Source organism: Macrotis lagotis, chromosome X (assembly GCF_037893015.1).
Source record: "Macrotis lagotis isolate mMagLag1 chromosome X, bilby.v1.9.chrom.fasta, whole genome shotgun sequence".
In the NCBI taxonomy this organism is placed as follows: domain Eukaryota; kingdom Metazoa; phylum Chordata; class Mammalia; order Peramelemorphia; family Peramelidae; genus Macrotis; species Macrotis lagotis.
Window position 1 is genome coordinate 96,334,130 of NC_133666.1, and position 20,589 is coordinate 96,354,718.

The 20,589-nt window shown below is 33.9% G+C and overlaps 1 protein-coding gene across 3 annotated transcripts in view; it reads left to right on the forward strand.

Annotated features, from left to right (window-relative positions):
* KIAA1958 (KIAA1958 ortholog) overlaps positions 1–20,589 on the forward strand; it is a 250,101-nt gene that overhangs the window by 200,499 nt on the left and 29,013 nt on the right. Inside the window, exon 4 of one of the 3 annotated variants that reach the window (XM_074207492.1) lies at positions 1,859–1,942. The exons of 1 other annotated variant lie outside the window; for it this stretch is intronic. In XM_074207492.1, the coding sequence (XP_074063593.1) occupies positions 1,859–1,942 (84 nt within the window). Of the gene's footprint in view, positions 1–1,858; positions 20,355–20,589 lie in introns of those variants that run through there. One more of the 3 variants, XM_074207490.1, reaches the window with a different exon arrangement.

Below are 20,589 nucleotides of genomic sequence, written 5' to 3' on the forward strand. Positions count from 1 at the left end.
AGATTCAGATCAGCATTGTGTTCTTAAATGGAAAGAGAAATCAAAAGTTTGGACTACATTCATATATATATATATATATATATATATGTATATATATATATATATGTATATATATATACATATATATACATATATATATATATGTATATATATATATATTTCCACTTTAAATTTATTTATTTTAAATTTTACAATTTTTCCCCTAATCTCACTTCCCCCCATCCCCCACAGAAGGCAGTCTGTCTTTACATTGTTTCCATGGTATGCAGTCATCGAAGTTGAATGTGGTAAGAGAGAAATCATATCCTTAAGGAAAGAAAAATAAAGTATAAGAGATAGCAAAATTACATAAAATATTGGGGTTTTTTTTTTTAAATTAAAGGTAACAGTCTTTGGTCCTTGTCCAAATTCCACAATTCTTTCTCTGGTACAGATGGTATTCTCCAACACAGATATCCCAAAATTGTGCCTGATTGTTGCACTGATGGAATGAGCAGGTCCATGTTGCTGTTAGAGCGTACAATGTTTTTCTGGTTCTGCTAACCTCTCTCAGCATCAATTCATGCAAATCCTTCCAGGCTTCCCTGAATTCCCATTCCTCCTGGTTTCTAATAGAACAATAGTGTTCCATCACATACATATACCACAGTTTATTAAGCCATTCCCCAATTAATGGACATTCACTCAATTTCCAATTCTTTGTCACCACAAACAGGGCTGCTATGAATATTTTTGTACAAGTGATGTTTTTACCCTTATTCATAATCTCTTCAAGGGTATAGACCCAGTAGTGGTATTGCTGGATCAAAGGGTATGCACATTTTTGTTGCCCTTCGGGCATAATTCCAGATTGCTCTCCAGAAAGGTTGGATGAGTTCACAGCTCCATCAGCAATGTATTAGTGTCCCAGATTCCCCACATCTCTTCCAACATTGATCATTGTCCTTTCTGGTCAGTTTGGACTACACTCTAATGAAATCACAGGTTTGGATTTTCTCAATCTCTAAAAAGATATAGGGTAAAATGTAAACATTTAAACAATTTAAGTATCACAGCACAGAAATAACTAAATTGTGGGTGATTTCTGTTATACAGAATAGCATTGACTCCCATAAGTGTTATATAGAAATTATTACTGCCTCTTACATAGAAATTTAATGATAACATTAATTGAAAGTTTATGTTGTCTATGATGTTTATCTTTATTACCCTCTAAAAGTGAAATAAATCCTGCCTAACACTGAAACATAGTCCCTTTATAAGTTACACATCTTCACATTGGTTTAAAAGAGCAATGAATTAACTACTATGAATTTACCTTTTTAGTGAGTTTTAAATTGTGAATCTCTAGTGTTTATTTTTAAAATAAGAATTATAATAGGTTTACTTTAATTACCAAAAAAAAATGGAACCAGTACCACCTCTGGTTTCACAAATGAAGCAATGCCTAATGGATTTATCTCCTTTAATTGGGGTCCCTGCACACCACAGTGGAATAAAAATAAATTTTTTTATTCCCATTTGTCACAAAGTGAAGACTTCCTCTAATCTCAGACTTTCCACAAATCTCCATGTACTAAACTGGGTGCCAGTGACATAAGAAGCTCAGTTTGATAATTTTTGGCCATACTCTCATACATCATTTGTGAAACTGAAGTTGGCTTTTCAGACGTGAGAAAGGTATGTAAATAGTGCTTTCGAATGATCTTTGTGAAATTGATTCTTTTTTCTTTTTCTTTTTTTGTTTATTTGGTAGTATCACAAGTACATTGTTTGAACTCACATCACCTTTTCTATCCCCCCTTCTCTCCACTTTCCTTCTCCCCCCTCCCCATTCCCTCCCTCATATTTGTTGCAGACCAGGATGAAAAAGCAGCTGATCTCAGCAGGGAACAGAATGAGAAAACAATCCGAAGTACTCAGACTGCTCTTCGCAATTTCCGGGAGTTCCTCATCTCTAAATATCCTTCTGAAACGAGAGAAATTTATGTCATTCCTTGCAAGGAACTAGATGACTACCTTGCCTCTTTCTTTGTTGATGCCAGGCAGAAAGATGGCTCTGAGTATGAGCCAAACAGCTTGGCTAATTACCAGTGTGGCTTGGAGAGGTACCTCAAAGAGCACAGGTATGGCTACAGTATTACAAGGGATAAGGAATTCAAGAGGTCCCAAGAGGCCCTGAAACAAAAGCAAATTGAGCTCCGGTGCAAAGGTAAAGGAAACAAACCACATAAATCCATGAAACTCACCTTTGCTGATGAGCTTATTCTCCGCAAAAGGGGATTGCTGAGCCGATATAACCCTGAAGGGCTGCTCAACCTTGTCTGGCTCAACAACACTAAAGCTTTTGGACACTGTACAGGCTTTCATGGATCCACCTTGAAATGGGGTGATATCCGACTTCGGGTAACTGAGACGGGCTTAGAGTACTTGGAGTGGATGGGCCAGGACACTGGTGACCTGAACACCAAGACCAAGAGGGGAGGAACTGACTCCAGAGTTTATGCCACCCAGCATGCTCCCCAGACCTGCCCGGTGCAGGACTACAAAGAGTATGCCCAACGGCGACCCCCAGCGATGCGGTATGAGGATGCCCCTTTTTATTTATCCATCAAGCCTGTAGTAAACCTGGCTGCACTCCATTGGTACAACTGCCAGGCACTGGGCAAGAATAAATTGGCCAAGATGGTGAAAACAATGTGTGAGAAAGGCAACATCCCTGGCAGGAAAACCAACTTCAGTGTGTATCAGAGCTGCAGCACTCTCTCTGAAGCACAGAGCAACCAGCTGGTACTGATCTGTAACAATTTAAGCCAGCAAGCTGCCCAGTCGATGGCTAGCCATTCTAGTAGTGGCAATTTCATAGTCTCTGCCTCATATGATTCTTCCTCAGACACTACTTGACCACTTCAGACTCTTAATTAAGCAGGACAATTTTGAGAATTCAAACATGATTTTTTTTGTGCCCAATAATACACATCAACTGTGATTGCCCTTGACTTCCCTTTCCATCCCCTTGTCTCAAGTCTTAACTAACTTTATAAAAATACAAATATATATAATATATTTTTCTTTTTACAAATAATTCAATAGAGATAGTTTAGTATTACTAACATAGTATTTATAGGTTAGAACAAAAATGAAAACCACTTATTGGGTGAGTTATTAAAATTGTAGGTTTTACACATGCAAAATATATTCAGGCAACACAAGATAGAAAAGGAATTATGTTTTTTTGAAACTTTCCTAATGAAAAAAAAATATGTCTCCCCACAAGGGCTGACTGCTCCATTAACTTAATGATTTTCTTATCTTTTTTATCCTAACCAGGAGACAACACTGTCTCTGAGTGTTTTCATTACACTTGGTTTTTTGTACTCAGTCACATCCAGAAAAGGAAAAGGTATTTGATATAAACTTGAAACAGCCCAAATATTTTCATCCTTTTTTTCTCTTTAGTATGTTCAGAATTTTGACTCCTTTGCTCTATAGAAAAATCTAGTATTTTTAATTAGCACCTCTTCTTTTTCTGTGATAAAGAGATTTATTTTGGAATACTTAGTTTTTGTTTTCAACAATATGCAAAGATATGTCATGACAAAAGGACTGTTAATACAACTAATTTCTACTATTTTAAAGGGAATGTTGATTGCCAGGGACAAGTCTTTCTGACCTGTGAGAATGCAGTGTCATGCCCAAAAATTAGTATTTTTTTCCAGGTAACAAAACTACTAAGACTCAAAAATCTCTCCATATTTAGACTGTTTGGAAGATCACAATGGAGGGTGGTTGAAGAAGAAGGGTAACTATTTAAGGTCTAGAAGGACCACTATGAGCAATAAAATATTATCCTCTTGCAAATCAAAATTCTTAACACCTCCCCACAAGCACTATCCCATCATTAAAGTTTAGAAGTGCTTATTTTGATTTCCATTCACTTTGCCTGACCACCTAGTTGAAATAGGATAATTGACAATGGAAACTTTTCAGGTTATATCACTTTTATTAACAGACATACTTGAATTTAAAGCAACTTCTTAAATAAATTTCTTCCATATTAAATGTGAGCACATTCTTTATCAACTGTAGCTTGAGTCCACACTCAGCTTAACATGAAAATGTACTATTCTTTCTTCTTTCCAAGGATTACACATTTCAGCTTTTGAAGCTTGTGATTAGACCAAGTCATAATATTATGTAAAATACTTAAAAGATAAACAAACATAGGGAAATCCCAATGCAGAGTAGCATTTAAAAATGAGAAACCAAAAACACAAAGTCATTTTTCTCAGTATGACACTGTAGCTTAGCAGATGTAGCAACACATTAGACCCAAAGCTAGTTTGCCTTTGCAGCTGTCTTGAGCATTTCACTAGTGAAGAAATGTCTAAGACAGACTTACTGATATCCGTTATATAAAGATTATTGGTATTTTCTATATTTATTGAGTAATTTCCAGGGACAAGTTTGCTTCTCATTGTCTTTGCTTTCCTTTCTGTTACTAAGCCAGAATTGATCATGGTAATTAAGAATCCCTGTGACAGAAGCCCTTTTTTATTTTTCCTCTATTTAGCTCATAGATTTGCCTTATATGGAGTTATATCCTTACTGGCAGACAGCTAGAATGGTTAAACTGGCATTGACATTGATGGCCTTTCCACTTTGGGGGGGGGGGTAATGGTATTTTTGGCCACTTCCTTAAAGGGGGATTGAGAAAAAGTGATAAGAAGACTTTGGAAAGATTAACCTTTGCTTTAATTCCTGAGCTTTAACATATTGTACTCTATTACTCTTGGTAATAGAGTACAGTATGTTACCTTCCCATGTTTGGGACAGAGAATATTAACACTCACCAGAGGTGGCAGTGTAGTTACATTAAATATATAAGGAAAGACTGAGGATTAGCGGTAATGTGGGTGTAATACTTTTAATGTTATCCTAGCCATCCATGGCCATTAGTATTTCTTTTCATTCTGAACCACAGTTTCCCTCTTCTCATTACTTTCATTAGACTTTTCTGTTCTACTTTTTCCTCTATGTTGTGCTTAAGAATTGCCTTTTCAAAAAAAAAAAAAATTGCCATTTCCTGTAGGAAGTTTTATAGGAGCCTTTTGTTTTTATATCACAATCATTTTTAGATATCCTCCTCCAAGACTCACTCCTTTTCCCTGGAAAATGAACAATCTCTCATGGAAAAAAAATTAGACAAAAACCAAAACCTGATTAAGTAATCTATCTGAAAAGATATATAACATTCCGCACTCATAGTTTCCCACATCTTTGCCCAGAGTAGGAAGTATGTTTCTTTGTGTATTCTCCAGAAACATTCTTGACTTTTTCCTTATTCAGAGTCAAACTTCTTTTCATTTACATTGTTGCAGTCATTCTGTATATTGTTCTCATATTTTTTATTTCATTTTACATCAGTTTATACAACCCTTCCCATGGTTCTCTTATTTCCTAATAGTTATCATTTCTTGTTGCACAATAATATTTCTCTGCATCATGGCTGACCTATTTTAAATGGGCTGCCTCTAAAATAAAAGGAAATACTTTTATGAAAGCACTTAAAAACTCATGTAATTGTGGATTTATATTTGCATGTTCACAATGTTGACTTAGCATAAACATCTTATGTGGGCTCATGTTGTGATATTTATGGCATGTGATGTTTATCCTGATGAATAAATAAATCTTGCAAATGACAAGCAAACCCAGATGCATTGCAAGAAAATTCCTATTTAGGATGTTCATTGAGGTGCTAAATGAACCAAACAAAAAATTTCATCCTGGTTAATTTTGTGATATTTTAAGTTTGTTCAGTTACATCAAATTTAAAGTGTCACTTTTTTTTTACTTAAGATGTATATACAGAACCCTTCAAATGGTATTAATGAATTCAAATTAAGTGCAGACACTGCTGCCTTGACTAAAAAGTCTCCTTTCTAGCAAAGGAATTGGGAGGAATATAGTTTAATTATAAGTGGTTCAGTCCTCGAAAAGACTTCTTTCCTATTACCTTGAGATTTCTATTCTAACTAATATTGTAGAAGAGAACCTTTACATTGTAAAATATTGCTAAAAGATATAGTTCAGAAGATTTATAATTTAAGTCATTTTTATAGAACTGTATTTGTTCCCTGATAGAGGTATGGTCAACAATCATCAACAACCCTTTAAGCCTTAACTAAATCAGATTCATCACATAAGTTTTTTTTAAGTAATGTATTTGCTATTCAGTTCTACCATCCAACTTTCTTAAAACCTATTTAATAAAGATTCCCATTAAACTAAATACTAGTTTATCTTCTGTGTTCTGAAAAATTAGCACAGAAAAGACTGGTATGTATTTCCACAAAAAGATGACCATTCAAAATACTAAATATTTTTCTACACTAACATGTTCCATAGTCTTTTATCTGAAAGTTTATTCCATCCATAATGAAATGGGTTTTCTGTAGATAGGAGACATGGTGATCACTACTAAATTACATTGTAAATCCCATAGTACCCCCCCAAAGTAAGTGCTTGTAAAGTTTACATTCTCAGTTCAAAAAGGAAAAAGTTATACTGTGTCCACTCACATGAATGTCATTTTTACATTGGTACAAATAGAGGGACTTGCTTTTATTTGACTACATAACAATCTATATACACATCTGCAAGTATTTGAATGGAATATCCAATATCTTTAATTCCTGTACTTTCATCTTCTGTTTATTTGAAGGACTACTTATTGAAAAACCTGAACACATGGATTCCAGTGTGTAGATTTTAAGAAAACCATAACATTTGGAAATGAAAGGTTTTTTTTAATATTCTGTGTATGTCCTGAGAAATCTCCTAGTGTCTGATTTGGTCTTTTGACTCCATATTTATGTTTTAGGTTGCATTTCTCATGCTTTCTAATTCAGGATATGTCTTTTTAAAAAGTTTAATTCAACAAGCCAGATTAAATAATATTGAATTAAATTTGGGAGACTTGCTTTAATTTTTCTTCAGGTGAATAACCAAATTCTTTAGAACTTGATTTTTGTTTTGGCATTGAAAGGATTTTCTTACATTTAAAACTGTTTAAAAATTGGGTAGATCAACTCCTGAGTTTAAGTAGAGGCAAGAGATCAGGGAAATTGTAGAATGAATTCCTTATTAACCTCCTACAAGGAGGGACTTGTACAAAATGGACCTTTAAGGTCCCCTTCCAACTCTTGAGATTTTCTGTGATTCCATGAATCATAGAATACACTATGGTAACATGTTACAAGGCATATGATAACACTATTTAAAATGCCAATAATTTATGTATTGTCATGCATGAACTGTATTCTGTATTGTTGCTTTAATGAGATGTGTAACATTTTATCTGAGACAGACTCACAAAAATAGGATTTGTTGCTACTTTTAATATAAATTAGTGAAGATTTATGTTACTTTGCTTTGACAATTTTTAAATGGACCCTTTTATATAGATTTATTTTTATAGTGTTCTTTGCTATTTTGATGAACATATGGAGAATTCTCTGGAGAAATATCCATGTGAATAATTACATTTTGCATCTCAATAATGCCCTACTGCAGGCATCCACATTTGCCTTCATTTAACATGAAGAAAGTTGATGATCCTCCCCCAAGCCCCCCATTCCAGGTATCCAATAATTCATGAAGTAAAGTACTTACTATGTGTGCTGATGGTGTGCTTGCTCCACTCATTACCAAATTATGTCATCAACAAGTTCAATTAATGTTCAACTGTTACTTTCTGTTCAAATGACCTATAGTAGAGAATGGTTAAGATCTTATTGGAAAGCACTTAAGCCCATTATCCCCAATAACTAGCATTTCAGATGCCAAACATCTATAGAAAAGTAGACATTACTTTATAATTTTGTTCTGGGGGGGGTATAGGTTGGGAAAAAACAGTGTTGCATCCAACTTTTTTCAGCAACTTAACATTGTGAAATAAATCTCTTTTAATGCTGCATTATCCATTTTTCCATGGAATAAGGGAATGCTAAATTTATCGTACTTTATCCATTCATCCCTGCTGCTTTTTTAGCAAAGGGGGTGATGATGAAAGGCAATAGCATACAGTTTTGTAGCTCTTCAGTTGCATGAGCCATAAGTATTCTATTCAAATACTTGTGAATTACATTAAACCTATTTAGAGAAAAGTACCATTTTTTTGGTTAGTTTTCTTGATATATACTATGTAGTCTACATAAGAGAAATCTGAGGAAATCCTAATAAAGATCAAGCCAGTTTTATTTTAAATTCTCATAGACTATTGTGACATAGATGGTAATGTTACCGAGCCTATAAGTGTAATGCAATTAAATTACTTACTAAGATAAAGCTCTTTACCTTTCATTTTTTGGTGGGGAAGAGGGCAAGAAAAAGGCCCCAAACTGATGTTTTCATTGGTCCTTCTAAGTTGATTAGTAATGTCTCCAATATCTTCTTAGACAATTCCTAGGGTCACTGAAAAGTTAAGTGATTTGCCTTTGGTCATGATGACAGAGACAGGTCTCAAACCTAGGTATCCCTTACTCCAAAGATATGAATAATAGCTAGCATTTATATCGTGCTTTAAGATTTTTGCAAAGAATTTTGTATATATTGTCTCATTTCATCCTTAATCTCATCTCCATTTTACACATGAAAAAAACTTAATACAGGTCAAATGATTTGCCCAGGGTCACACAGCTTCTTGATTCCAGACTCAATGCTCTATCCACTGTACCACTTAGCTGCCTCTGTCTTTTCTACCATGATTCTCCAAGATGAAGTTACAAAATTAAATTAAAAGACATCAGCAAAATACTTTTTGACCTTTATAGTCTCAGTGAGATGGCAAAGAAGAAAGATTAAGACAGTGTCCTTGCCCTCAAAGAGTTACAATAGTTAATTTGCATTTGAGAAAATAATATATAACAGAGAATAATATGTGCCAAAAAGAGTTTCATCTAATTTGACATTGTTTATGCACATTAACTTATTAAAAATTCATTGTATAATTTGTTCATTTGTGGAAGACAGAAAATGATACTACTGTCTAAGCCAGAAATTTGGCCTCCTTTCACACTTATACCAATGAATAAATCACATCCATGATAAACAAACTATGAAATACATAATTAGACCACTTGGGGGGAGGGGAGAGTAGCTTATTACTTCTTTAATATCTAGAAATTATACCACCACCTTCTCTTTTATGTGTACATATTCATTAAACCTGAAAGATATACATATATTGCTATCCTTTTCTGAGAGTGAGCTGGGCAGTCAATGGATCAGGCAGGAGATTATCCTCATTTTTCATGCCTTTGAGAGATGTTTCTAAAGTAGTAAAGTTGGCAGCATTCTTTAACTCAAAGTCAGTTAGCACTGATCCCTTGATTGTACATGCAACACTTCAGATGATTTGTCCAGTTTATTACTAAGCCAAAGTTGCTATAATTTTATACTTCAGTAATATGGAAACTTTTTTAAGCTTTTTTTTTTTTAAAGAAATGAGAGTTAGGACTTAGCATAGGATTAATAAAAGCTGGGAGTGGGGAGAAGGAAGTACCTCTATCAGAAATACACATTGAAGGAGCAATTAGATGGCAGAATGGGTAGAGTGCTGGCCCTGAAGTCACTAGCCCTGAGCTCAAATCCAGCCTCTCATTCTTACCGACCCTGGACACAATCACTTTAACCTCAATTATCCCAAAAAAGTTAATTTCCTGCTTCCTAAATCTTTGGAGCAGATATGATAGTTTACCAGTTAATAGGTCAAACTATCCTCTCACTTAAAAAAAATCATTTATTTTATTCAGAATTTAACTCACTTTTTAAGCCATGCCTCCATGTTCTGTTGAAGTAGTATATCCAGAAAGATCACAGAGGACTATAGACCTAGAGCTGCAAGGGTAAAGACTTGATAAAGACTAAGTAGTCCATGTCCTTAAACTTGCAGATGAAGATACAGAGGTTGAGAAGTTGGGTGACCAATCCAGGGTCATATATTTGACCAGCTGAGCTGTATCTGGATTCAAATTCAGGTCCTTTGACTACAAATCCAGTATTGTTTCTATTATGCCATAATGCTTCTCTGTAGTTCCCAGGTACTTTTAAAAGACAACTTAGGTGCACACACCCTCCCCTTAATATCAGTGTGTTTACATATAAGTGGCTATATAGACCATCCCCAAAATCTTTTTGTTGTTTTTTGCAAGGCTATGGATTTAAGCCCAAGGTCACACAGCTAAATGAATATTAAGTGTCTGAGACTGGATTTGAACTCAGGTCACTCCAGGGCAAGTGCTCTAGCTACTGTGTCACCTAGTTGCCCATAATCCCAAATATCTTAAGGAAGAGTTTTGAGAACTGCCCTAAGACTTTGGGGTGCATCCATATATAATATTCATTTGTTCTTTTTTCTTTAGTCCCAAAATAAGTCTAAAATTCAGTTTCAGCAAATTAACTCTCAAATAATACTTTGTTTTTTGGATCTTTGTTTTTTGGAAGACAATTTTTTATTTATGCTTTTTCTCCTCTATTTTCAGAAGGTCCCAAAGGAGATCTAGATTCTCTTTAAAAGTAATTAACCAAACAAAACCAAATGCTTATTTATTTCTTACAAACTTGCCTCAAATGTTAAATATTTCATTTAGGCCTTGATTGAAAGGATTACCTTCCCTAGAAAAGAGGATATTTCTGAAAATTGTAGTTGTGACTGATTCCATGTGAAGGGGATTGGGAGTGGGGTGGAATCTTGGCCCTCAAGCCCTCTTGTTAAAGGTCCTCTCTTTTGCCTTGATCTTCTGTAGGTCTACAAAAAATGACATCTTATCTCTCTAATAAGAAAAAAGAAAATGTCCCTTATGTATTATTAGATGAAAAGCAAATATAATTTTCATTGTAGAAAGAGGGGCTACTTATTATACCCCTCTCCTGTTAGCATTATTCTTTTGATATTGTAGCCCGTCTAGGTAATTGTGAACCTGGCTATGAGTATCAGGTTTCATAGACTGCTTAACTTAGATTCTATTATACCTTGTAACTAGAATGCTAAAATGATTTGCCAGATAGAATCAGTTATTAAGAGGGGAAAAAGGTTTCTTATCACCACCATGGTATACTACCATTGACATAAAATGTTATTAAGAATTTTGTAAATTTCTTTTTAGTTCCAAATTCCCTTCCTTTACTTCTCCCTTACCCACTGAGAAGGCAAGAAATATAATACCCATTATACATATGAAGTTATACAAAATATTTCCTTGTTAGCTGTGTTGCAAAAAAAAAAAAGGAAAAAAGTAAAAAAAGACATGCAATTTTAAAGCGATTATACCTTTAATAACTGCTATCTATGTAGATTTTACCTATAAGCAAAGAAGGAAAAATGCTTTCTTTAGACTTAACTCATCTGCAGATAAGCCCATGAGACCTGCCCAAATGCAGAGAAAAATTCCATTCAGCATATTTTTCTAGTTTAATTTTAAAATGGTTTAAATGAATTAAAAAAATGAAAAATTTAGAAATGTAATCTAAGTTTTTTGACATACTCTAAACTATGAAATTCTACAAATGTGTTTGTTTTCTCATTATTGTTCAATAAAATCTATTTTTACAAGTCTAGTTCATTGCTTTTTAGGCAGGTTGCTTCAGTCAATTTACAAATGGACCAGTTTCTGCAGGTGGACTTTAACAATTGTATAATGGTCACTTGTATACTGATCTTGGATCCTTTTGAAATTGAATGGAACAAAACTGCACATTATATAACTGCCATCCTATGTGTCACATTTATAACAACTATCTTACCTTTGACAACTATGGGAAATATATTTTTTTTCAAGCTCTCAGATTTCAATAGAGATAGGACTGGTTCTGTGGTTTTATTGGTATAGGGAGTTCTTGGTGAGACACTTCCTCTAACATGCAGGTCAGAACCTTCTCTGCAAATTATAATCTCAGAGAATTGCCTATGACCCTGACAGAATACAAACATGAAATCACAGATAACTGTATAAATCTTGGCAATGGATGATGAAATTAAAATGAGTTTTTTCATTAGTCTGAGAGCCAACTCCTGAAAACATCAACTTCAGAAATTAATTTTGTATTCCCAATTTTCTATCATGAGCTATATTTTAGGTCATTAAAACAATCTATGGTGACCCTTATTATACTGGTGATGTTTTGTATGCATTTTCTTTTCATCATATTTTCGAGTCAGATTATTTTCTCAAGTCTTTTCAAATCTTGCTTCCATAATTGGAAAATTGTTAAGCTGAATAAACAGGGAAAGAGGAAAAAATAAAAGAATATGAACTGATGTTTAAAGAGGCCTACAGTAAAAGAACTTAGAGATGAAAAATAATGTTTGTTTTCCTTTCATAGACCTCATATTCAAGACCTATAATCAAGCTTAAATTCAGGAATTTACTTAGATTTTCATCTCACCAGACTTTCCAGTTTATAGTTGAGGAATGATTATTTTTTTTTAATTTGAAGAAAAACTTTTAACTCGTCCAGTTCTGTATCAGGGTTTTCATGTTCTTTCTTTTACCTTGGAATCAGAAATTACATTTTACAGTATTCTTTCATTTAACTTTGAGCTTTCAAAAGCAATTAGCCTAGTTTATGTTAGGTCATTTGTAAGTAGAGTGAGGGAATCACCAGCAAAGTTAAATCTTAATTGTTTGCACATTTTATATTTTGTTGTTTTAAATTCTTCTTTACTTTCTCCAAGTATTACATTTTGCAAATTAGTTTCCTTTAGAAAATTTAAATCCAGGGGATAGTTACTTGTTCACATCAGAATTTCTAGTTAATTATTTGTACTGTATGTAATGACATAAACAATGTTGATAGTCAATGTCCCTGTCACATCAAGATTATCTAACTGGATTTTTAATAATTGTATTACTTGTATAATTACAATCCAACTTTTAAAATAATATTTATTAAATATTCACTTTAGTAAGTCATGTTTTTTAATTATTGCCATTAACCATTGCAATTTCTATGCATTATGTAAAGTTAAATGATGTCTCTATTGAGATTTTTATATATATGTCTGTAGGATCTCTTCCATGTTTATGTTGTGTTTGTATATAAGGCTTCATTATTGCTGCTATAACCACTTACTGTAATTGAACTGAAAAACTGTGCTGAGGCTGTGCCAACTAACAATAGTATGTATGACTTCCTAAACAATGTATTTTGAGCCAGTACTTAGTGCCTTCTGCAGAAGGAAACACTGTGGTAAAAAGATGGTGCCAAACTTCAAATATCTTGTTCTATAGGAATGAGCCCATATTAGGTCAAAGGGTTTTCAGTAATTTTCCCTTTCATCTTTTCCATATTTTTCTCAATATTTTCAAAGGGGGAAAAACTGCAAAAAATAACCAAAAATTTTTCAAAACTCTTAAAAATAGGTTTTTCTTCTCAGTTTTGTTTTTTTATAATTGAACACTTTGAACAAGGAAATTGATCCAGTTTATGAAAGCAATTATGTATCATCTCTTGAACCTGGATTACTGAGATCAAATGATCCAGCTGAATATATTAAGGTGCATATGTCTTTGTTAATATTTCCTTTTTGTTGTAATTTAAGAAGGCCTAAATAATTTTGGTTTTGTACAATATTTGTAATTTTAGTTAGAAAGTACTCGTGAAGTACTGAAGTTCTGAAACATGAGAAATTCTCATTCAGCCTTCTCAATTCTATCCTGGGTTCCATTATGACTTAAAGTTTTTGATGCCCATCTCCTAGCACAATTCCTAATTAAACAGTTTTAAACAGATGCTGACTGGAGATGGAGCAGTTAAGGTTCATCATTTGGATACCAGAGCAGCTAGGTGGTGCAGTGGATAGAGCATCCCCTTGGATTCAGGAGAATGGGAGTTCAAATCCAGCCTCAGACACTTGACTGCTACTAGCTTTGTGATCTTAGTCAAGTTGCTTAACTCTGATTGCCTCACCACTAGGGCCCTCTCCAGTCTTCCTGACTCATCTGTCCACTGGACCCAGATGGCTCTGGAGGAGAAAGTGAGACTGGTAACTTAGCACAGCAGCCCCTCACTCTAATCCAGTTCATGTGCTTGTCAGGTATCATCTCCTTGATCTTGTGGTCTTCTTTGAAAATGAGGGACAAAACTAAAAAAAAACAACTCACATTTAAGATACCAATTTAAAATGGGTCAAAATTCCAAATACACATAAGCTTAAAAAAAAGTACTCTGCAGTAAAATCCAATCATTAGGAAAAGGTATTTAGATCAGAAGTAGTTGGTTCCTTTTTAGCTTGATTTTTCTTTAGTTGATTCCTTTTTTTAAAATAGACACCAAAACACAAGAAATATCTCCGTTCACTAAAAATAATTTTGCGCTTTAAGCTTGAAAAGTGCTTTATAAATATTATCTCATTTCATCCTCATGGCAATTCTGTGGGGTAGGTGCTATTATCCCCATTCTACATGTGAGAAATTTGAGATGGAGCTTAATTGACTTTTTCAAGACACAGCTACAGGCTGAGATAGGATTTAAATTCAGGCTATTCTGACCCTCAAAACAGCACAATATCCACCACAACCTGTAGCACCTCAAAAAGGTTGTAGCAGCAAGTTTCCTTTAAGAAATGTCTGCTATGAAGAAAATGAAAATGATTTTAATAAATTAGAGCCCTTGCTTGTGCCCCCTGCTAGCTATATGGTAACATCTGTACTATGTATGGAAATTCTGCTGTTGTCATTGTTGTTTTGGGCCTAAGTATGCTAAAACTAGTTTTATCAAAATGGAAGATGGAGAGGGAGCCAAAAATCTAATTATATTTTTTTTCTTCCAAGGGAGCAGTCAATGCTAAAACACTCAAGGAAGTAGATAAAGCATAAATACAATAGTAAAAATTATTTCAGTAATATTTCCTCTGGTCACTGAAACTAAGTGTCAGATACAAAAAGCAGTTCTTTTACTTTTGCAATTGGTTATTTCAAGCAAAATACTTCTTTGGAGATTCTTTGTTTCGAGAAGCCCTTTGTTTTATGGTATACTACATACCACATTTTTGGTCTTGGTTAGCCCATTAAGACATTATTTTTTACAGTAGATTAGGTTTACCAAAAGTCTGTTATCAGAATTTCATGCCTTTCTTCCCCTTTGGTTTCCTATAGACAGTGTTTTCACAACTCTTTTAGGTTGGAAGAAAATTTTAAACAAATTTCATGAATATATATGTATTTATGTGTGTATATATTTCATACATATATGAATACATATGACTATACATATACACACAAACACATAAGGATACCAATACATATATATATTTATAATTTTATATTTATATATGTGTGTGTGTGTGTGTGTGTGTGTGTGTGTGTGTGTATATATATATATATATATATACCCACACATATCATGCACACACATAAACACTCTACACCATTTGATTCAATTTTTCACTGCTGAAGCAAGGCAAAGATTTGCCAAATTAGCTTCATAGTGAGTTCTTGTCATTTAAATGCCATGAATCATAACCTGAAAAAATGTGTTTGTTAACTCTTCAGCTCCTGAATCCTAGTGGCAGGATTCAAGTGTTGCTGGATACACATGTTTACTATTTTCATTGATTTTAGTGTCCACTAATACTGCAGTAGAATGAATATTACATTTAATGTAACAAGGGGTTTTCTTTTGGGGGAGGTGGACAGGGTAGAGGATCAGTATTGTATTTCTTCATGGTCTTTCAACCTTCAGAATTTAGCCAGGAAAAGTCCAAGATGATGTTAATTAATTATATCAATATAATTTTAAAAGAAGCATCCATTGGATGCTCAGCAATTTAGGAATAATGACTAAACTGTAATTTCACAAGTATAGGTTAGGGAAGCTCCCACTATCAGTGTAGGTCAGAACTGTCTGCAACATAGATTCTCAAAAATATGCCTTATAGCAGAGGTGTCAAACTCCTGCCCCCCTTCTAAAACTCTAGAGTTAAAAATATAATTAAGAAATGTTTAACAAAATAAATAAAAAATACCATACACCATAGGCAATATTAACTTGTGGATTCCTAATTCAATTTGTGACCTTCAGGGATCTGTTTCTGTTTGAATTTGACACCACTGGCCTGGACTATTGAAAGGGAAATTGCAGGCCATGTCATGCAGCCATGTAGTAAAGGCAACACTTGAACCTAGGCCAGCCTGGTTTGGAGACTGGATGTCTATTCACTAGGCAACACTGCCTCTCTTATCGCAGTTTTTTCGTTTTATTTTTCAGTTAAATCATAATGAAAAAGTAGTGATTTTAAAAAAATATTTGTTATTTTTCTATGAGTTGCCATTTTACTCATCTTCCTCCAGGAAGTTTATTCCACTATCCACTATCTATCACACACACACACACACACACACAGAGGCATTTATACAGTGTGCCTGTTTCAGTTCCATTTTATAAAAAAAATTTCTGGGGGAAATGCTGCTATGATTATTGTATGTGAAGGAAACATGACAACAATAGAACTAAAATGGAGGAGAAATTGAAAGCATTAGGTTAAATATAATAAAAGATGCTGCTGTGTCACTTTTATTTCAATAATCTGTAAGTTGACTTGTTTTGGATCATCTGACTAAAGTTTTTGGTATTGCTAAAAGTATATCATTGAATCCATTTTCATTTTGCTATTCACAACTCTTACAGTGCAGATGTTTTTCACCTTTCAATTATGTAATCACATTGTTTCTTTCTCATGTCTATAGGTGTGTATATGTGTATTTTTAATAAAAGTTTTACTGCACAATTGTTCTACTTCAATGTATGTATATTTACTACTAATGTAGTATGACTTCTATTGTTTTTAGATATTTGTATTAGTTCAGCCTTAAATTTTTAGAGTTAAGAAAATCAATGGAAAAAAAATCAGCTAATAAAGTCATCATTGTCTCTGTGATAAGTGCATGCATTATTCACAGTATTTTGTCTGTATTTAGGTATAATGGCCAATCATTTATCTAATAAATAGTTTCCTGCAAAATTGGTTGAGTTTTGTAATCACATTTGAAAATTTTGAAAAACAGGCTAAATGACATTTTGAAAGAACACATTCTGTACATGAAAACCCTCAGAACAAAGAAAATCTGCACTGATAGAAAAGATCAGTTCACTAAGCAAAGTCATCTCCAAAAAAAAGCGCATCTCTGCTTAATAATCTTAAAAAGCATTGAATTTAACCACCTCTACTCCACCCCACCAACAACAATCGCCACCACCTTAAGTCTAATTACTGAACCTCATAGACTGGGAAAGGTCACTGGATCTGTCATCAAAGAAAATTGAAAATGGACCATGATGGACCATATCATTCTTAAGCGTAAGGAAGAGCTAGAATAGCAACTCCTACTAGAATTAACAGATCATCTGTTTCCTACAAACACTAGACCCAGGAAAACTCCCATGTATTAGAGATGGCTGAATTGGGCAAGAAATTAAGTATGTTTGATAGATTCTCAGCTACCCTTGGTGAATATCTGGATGACTCTTCTTTCTAGGCCCAAAGTGTCCATGATTTACAATTATAAGGTAAGACTATAGGAAGTTAGATTGTCTCTATTATTTTGGGAGACCAGGAATGGGGTTCTAAAGTAATTTTTATTATCTTGAATTATCAATCTAGAAACCGGTTTAACATGAAAATTCACTTCTGATTTTTGTATTAACAAAGGTAAGTGTTTATGTTTAAAAACAACAACAACAACAACAGAGAACATAATACTTTGTCCACAAGCATTTATTTGCAAATATATTTTCTGGTTTCTTTCCATTCCACAAATTTACATATTTATTAAGAGTTTACTACTATTTGCAAACTCTGTGTTGGGCAATCAGAACTAAAGGATAAAAAATGACAATCTCTACTGTTCAGGAAATCATTACTTTCTGGCAGTCAACAAACATTCATTAATTACTTTGTACCAGAAACTGCTAAGCTTGGGGGAGAGGGACAAAATCAAAAATAATAAAAAGAAACTATATTTTCTAGTTTTTATTTAACAGTATTTTAAAGTATAAAAAAAATTGTGCTTGTATTTCATCTATAATAATCCTATTCCTAATCATTCTATTAATCTAATAAAAATAATATTACCCAAATTAATTTACTGACAGTGTTATACCAGTCAGACTACCAAGGACCTACTTTAGATAACACATTCTTTGCAAACTACCTCTGAAAATGCAGGTGAAGTTCTAAGCATTGAGACTCAAAGATATTAGCTAGCTGGCCTGACACAGCTGGTCAGTGTCAGAAGCAACATTTGCATCCAAATGATATCTTTCTTACTCCCAGACCCCTTCCACAATTCCATACTGCCTATTAAAGTAGGTAACATTAATAAAATTAAATGCTTCACATTCATCAAGAGCTACCAGAAGCAAATTGCCCTAGACATTCAAATTGTTTTATATTAAAAATATGCCAAATATTTGATTTTCCAGATTAAAGAAAGGACATTCAAATATTCATCCATTTGAGACTTCTCTCCAACCATACAAATTACGACCCATACATATCACTCATCCTGTATGATTCTCATCCATGTCCTAAAAATTTGAAACAGGACATCTGTTCAACATATTGGAGGCCTTCCTTGCTTTCTCTAATAATTAGGAAGACAGCTATGTGACACAACAGATAGAATGCTGGCCTAAGTCAGGAGGATCTGAGTTCAAATCTAGCCTCAATCATTTACTAGCTAAAAAGTCAATCTTCCCTCAGTTTGCCTTGGTTTCCTTAGCTGTAAAATGGAAACAATACGTATTTAACTTCTAGGGTTGTGGTGAGGATCAAATAAGACATTTGTAAAACCCTTAGCACAGTGCCCAGGATCACAGTGGGCACTTAATACATGCTTATTTTCTTCTGTCCTTATAATCTTAATCCACCTTATTTCAGGAAGAGAAGATAATAACATTTATAAGGCACCTATTATTGCTAGATATTTTACAGATATTCTCTCATTTGATTCTAACAATGACTCTTGGAGGTCTAACTATAATAAACCCATTTTGAGGAAACTGAGGCAGACAGTGGTCACAGCTAGTAAGTAGGCTAGATATGGGTTCAAAGTAGTTTAAAATTTTCCCCAAATTCATACCTATTGAACCTGTATGCTTATCTATCAACTAAAGCTAATAATATTTCTAGTACCTATCAGGGTTGTGGTAGGAAACACATTTATAAATGCAGATGCTTATTATAAATACCAAAGCAACATCCAAATTAGAAAGTGTTTCTTAGTCAATCAACAAGCTTTTTCGAGCACTTTTACATGTACTAGCTCTTAAGGGTTATAAATAAAATACTAAAAGGTCCTGCCTATGAGAATCTGAACTTCTATCAGAAGAGATGATGCATTCATACATATAAATACATATAAGATAATTTTGGTGGGGCAAGGTTGGGGACACTAAAAACTGAAAACAGAAAAGACCATCTGTTCAGAAGGATTTGAACTGAACTTTGTAGGAAATGAAGAATTCCACAAGGAATAGGTGAGGAAAGATAGCATTCCAAGCATGTGGGAATAGTCCAGTTAAAAAAAAAAACATGGAGATGGGAGAAGCATGTGTAAGGAATAATAAGAAAGCCAGTTTGCACCACAGATTGCGGGAAGGGAAGTAATGTATAATTGGCCTAAACATTTAGATCAGAACTAAGTTATAAAGGGCTTTAAATGCAAAAATAAGTTTCTATTTGATTTTAAAAAGAATATGCTCATAGATTTAGAACTCCAGAAGCCTTTTCCTGAAACCCCTTCTAATTACAGATAATTCAGTCCTTGTTCAATTTTTTCAATCATATCTGACTCTGGGACCCCATTTGAGGTTTTCTTGGCAAAGATACTGGAGTGGTTTTCTATTAACTTCTCCATCTGAGGAAACTGAGGCCAATAGTATTATGTGACTTGACCAGGGTAGTAAGTGTCTGAGGCTGGATTTCAACTTGAGTCATCCTGACTTCAGGTCCTGTGTTCTCTCCACTGAGCCACTTAGCTCCCTCCATACTGTAACTCAGACCTAGAAATACTATGTGGCTTACCACAAATCATAGACTTACTAGGGTCAGTGACCTGATTTGAACCCAAATCCTCTAACTCAAAAGCTTTTTCCATTGGACTAACTATTGGGGAAGTGATGTAGCCATACATATGACTTCTTAAAGGGCTTTAGAAGCTCTGTAGAGGATGGTGTAGGGAGTGCCTCAAAGTAGGAAAACCAAATAAAATATGTTAGGAGACCAAAACGTCCCAAGCTGGGCTCTAACAACTCTAGAGGATATTTAGAAAACTAGTCATTTATTTTGCTGCTAGAATTTTAAGAACAAAGTCTGAATTTCAAAATTTATGGCAAAATTGGCACTTGTTTTATGAGAGAAGTTAAGAGAATTATTTTTTCTTCCAGTATTTCCTTCCATATATTTTCTTAATATTTTCCTTTCAGGTTTTCTATTTTTCATAAAACTATATTCAAAGCAACTAATGAAGTTATTATTTTGTGTTTTTAAACTATTGGACACTGCTGTGGACACTCTAAATTGGA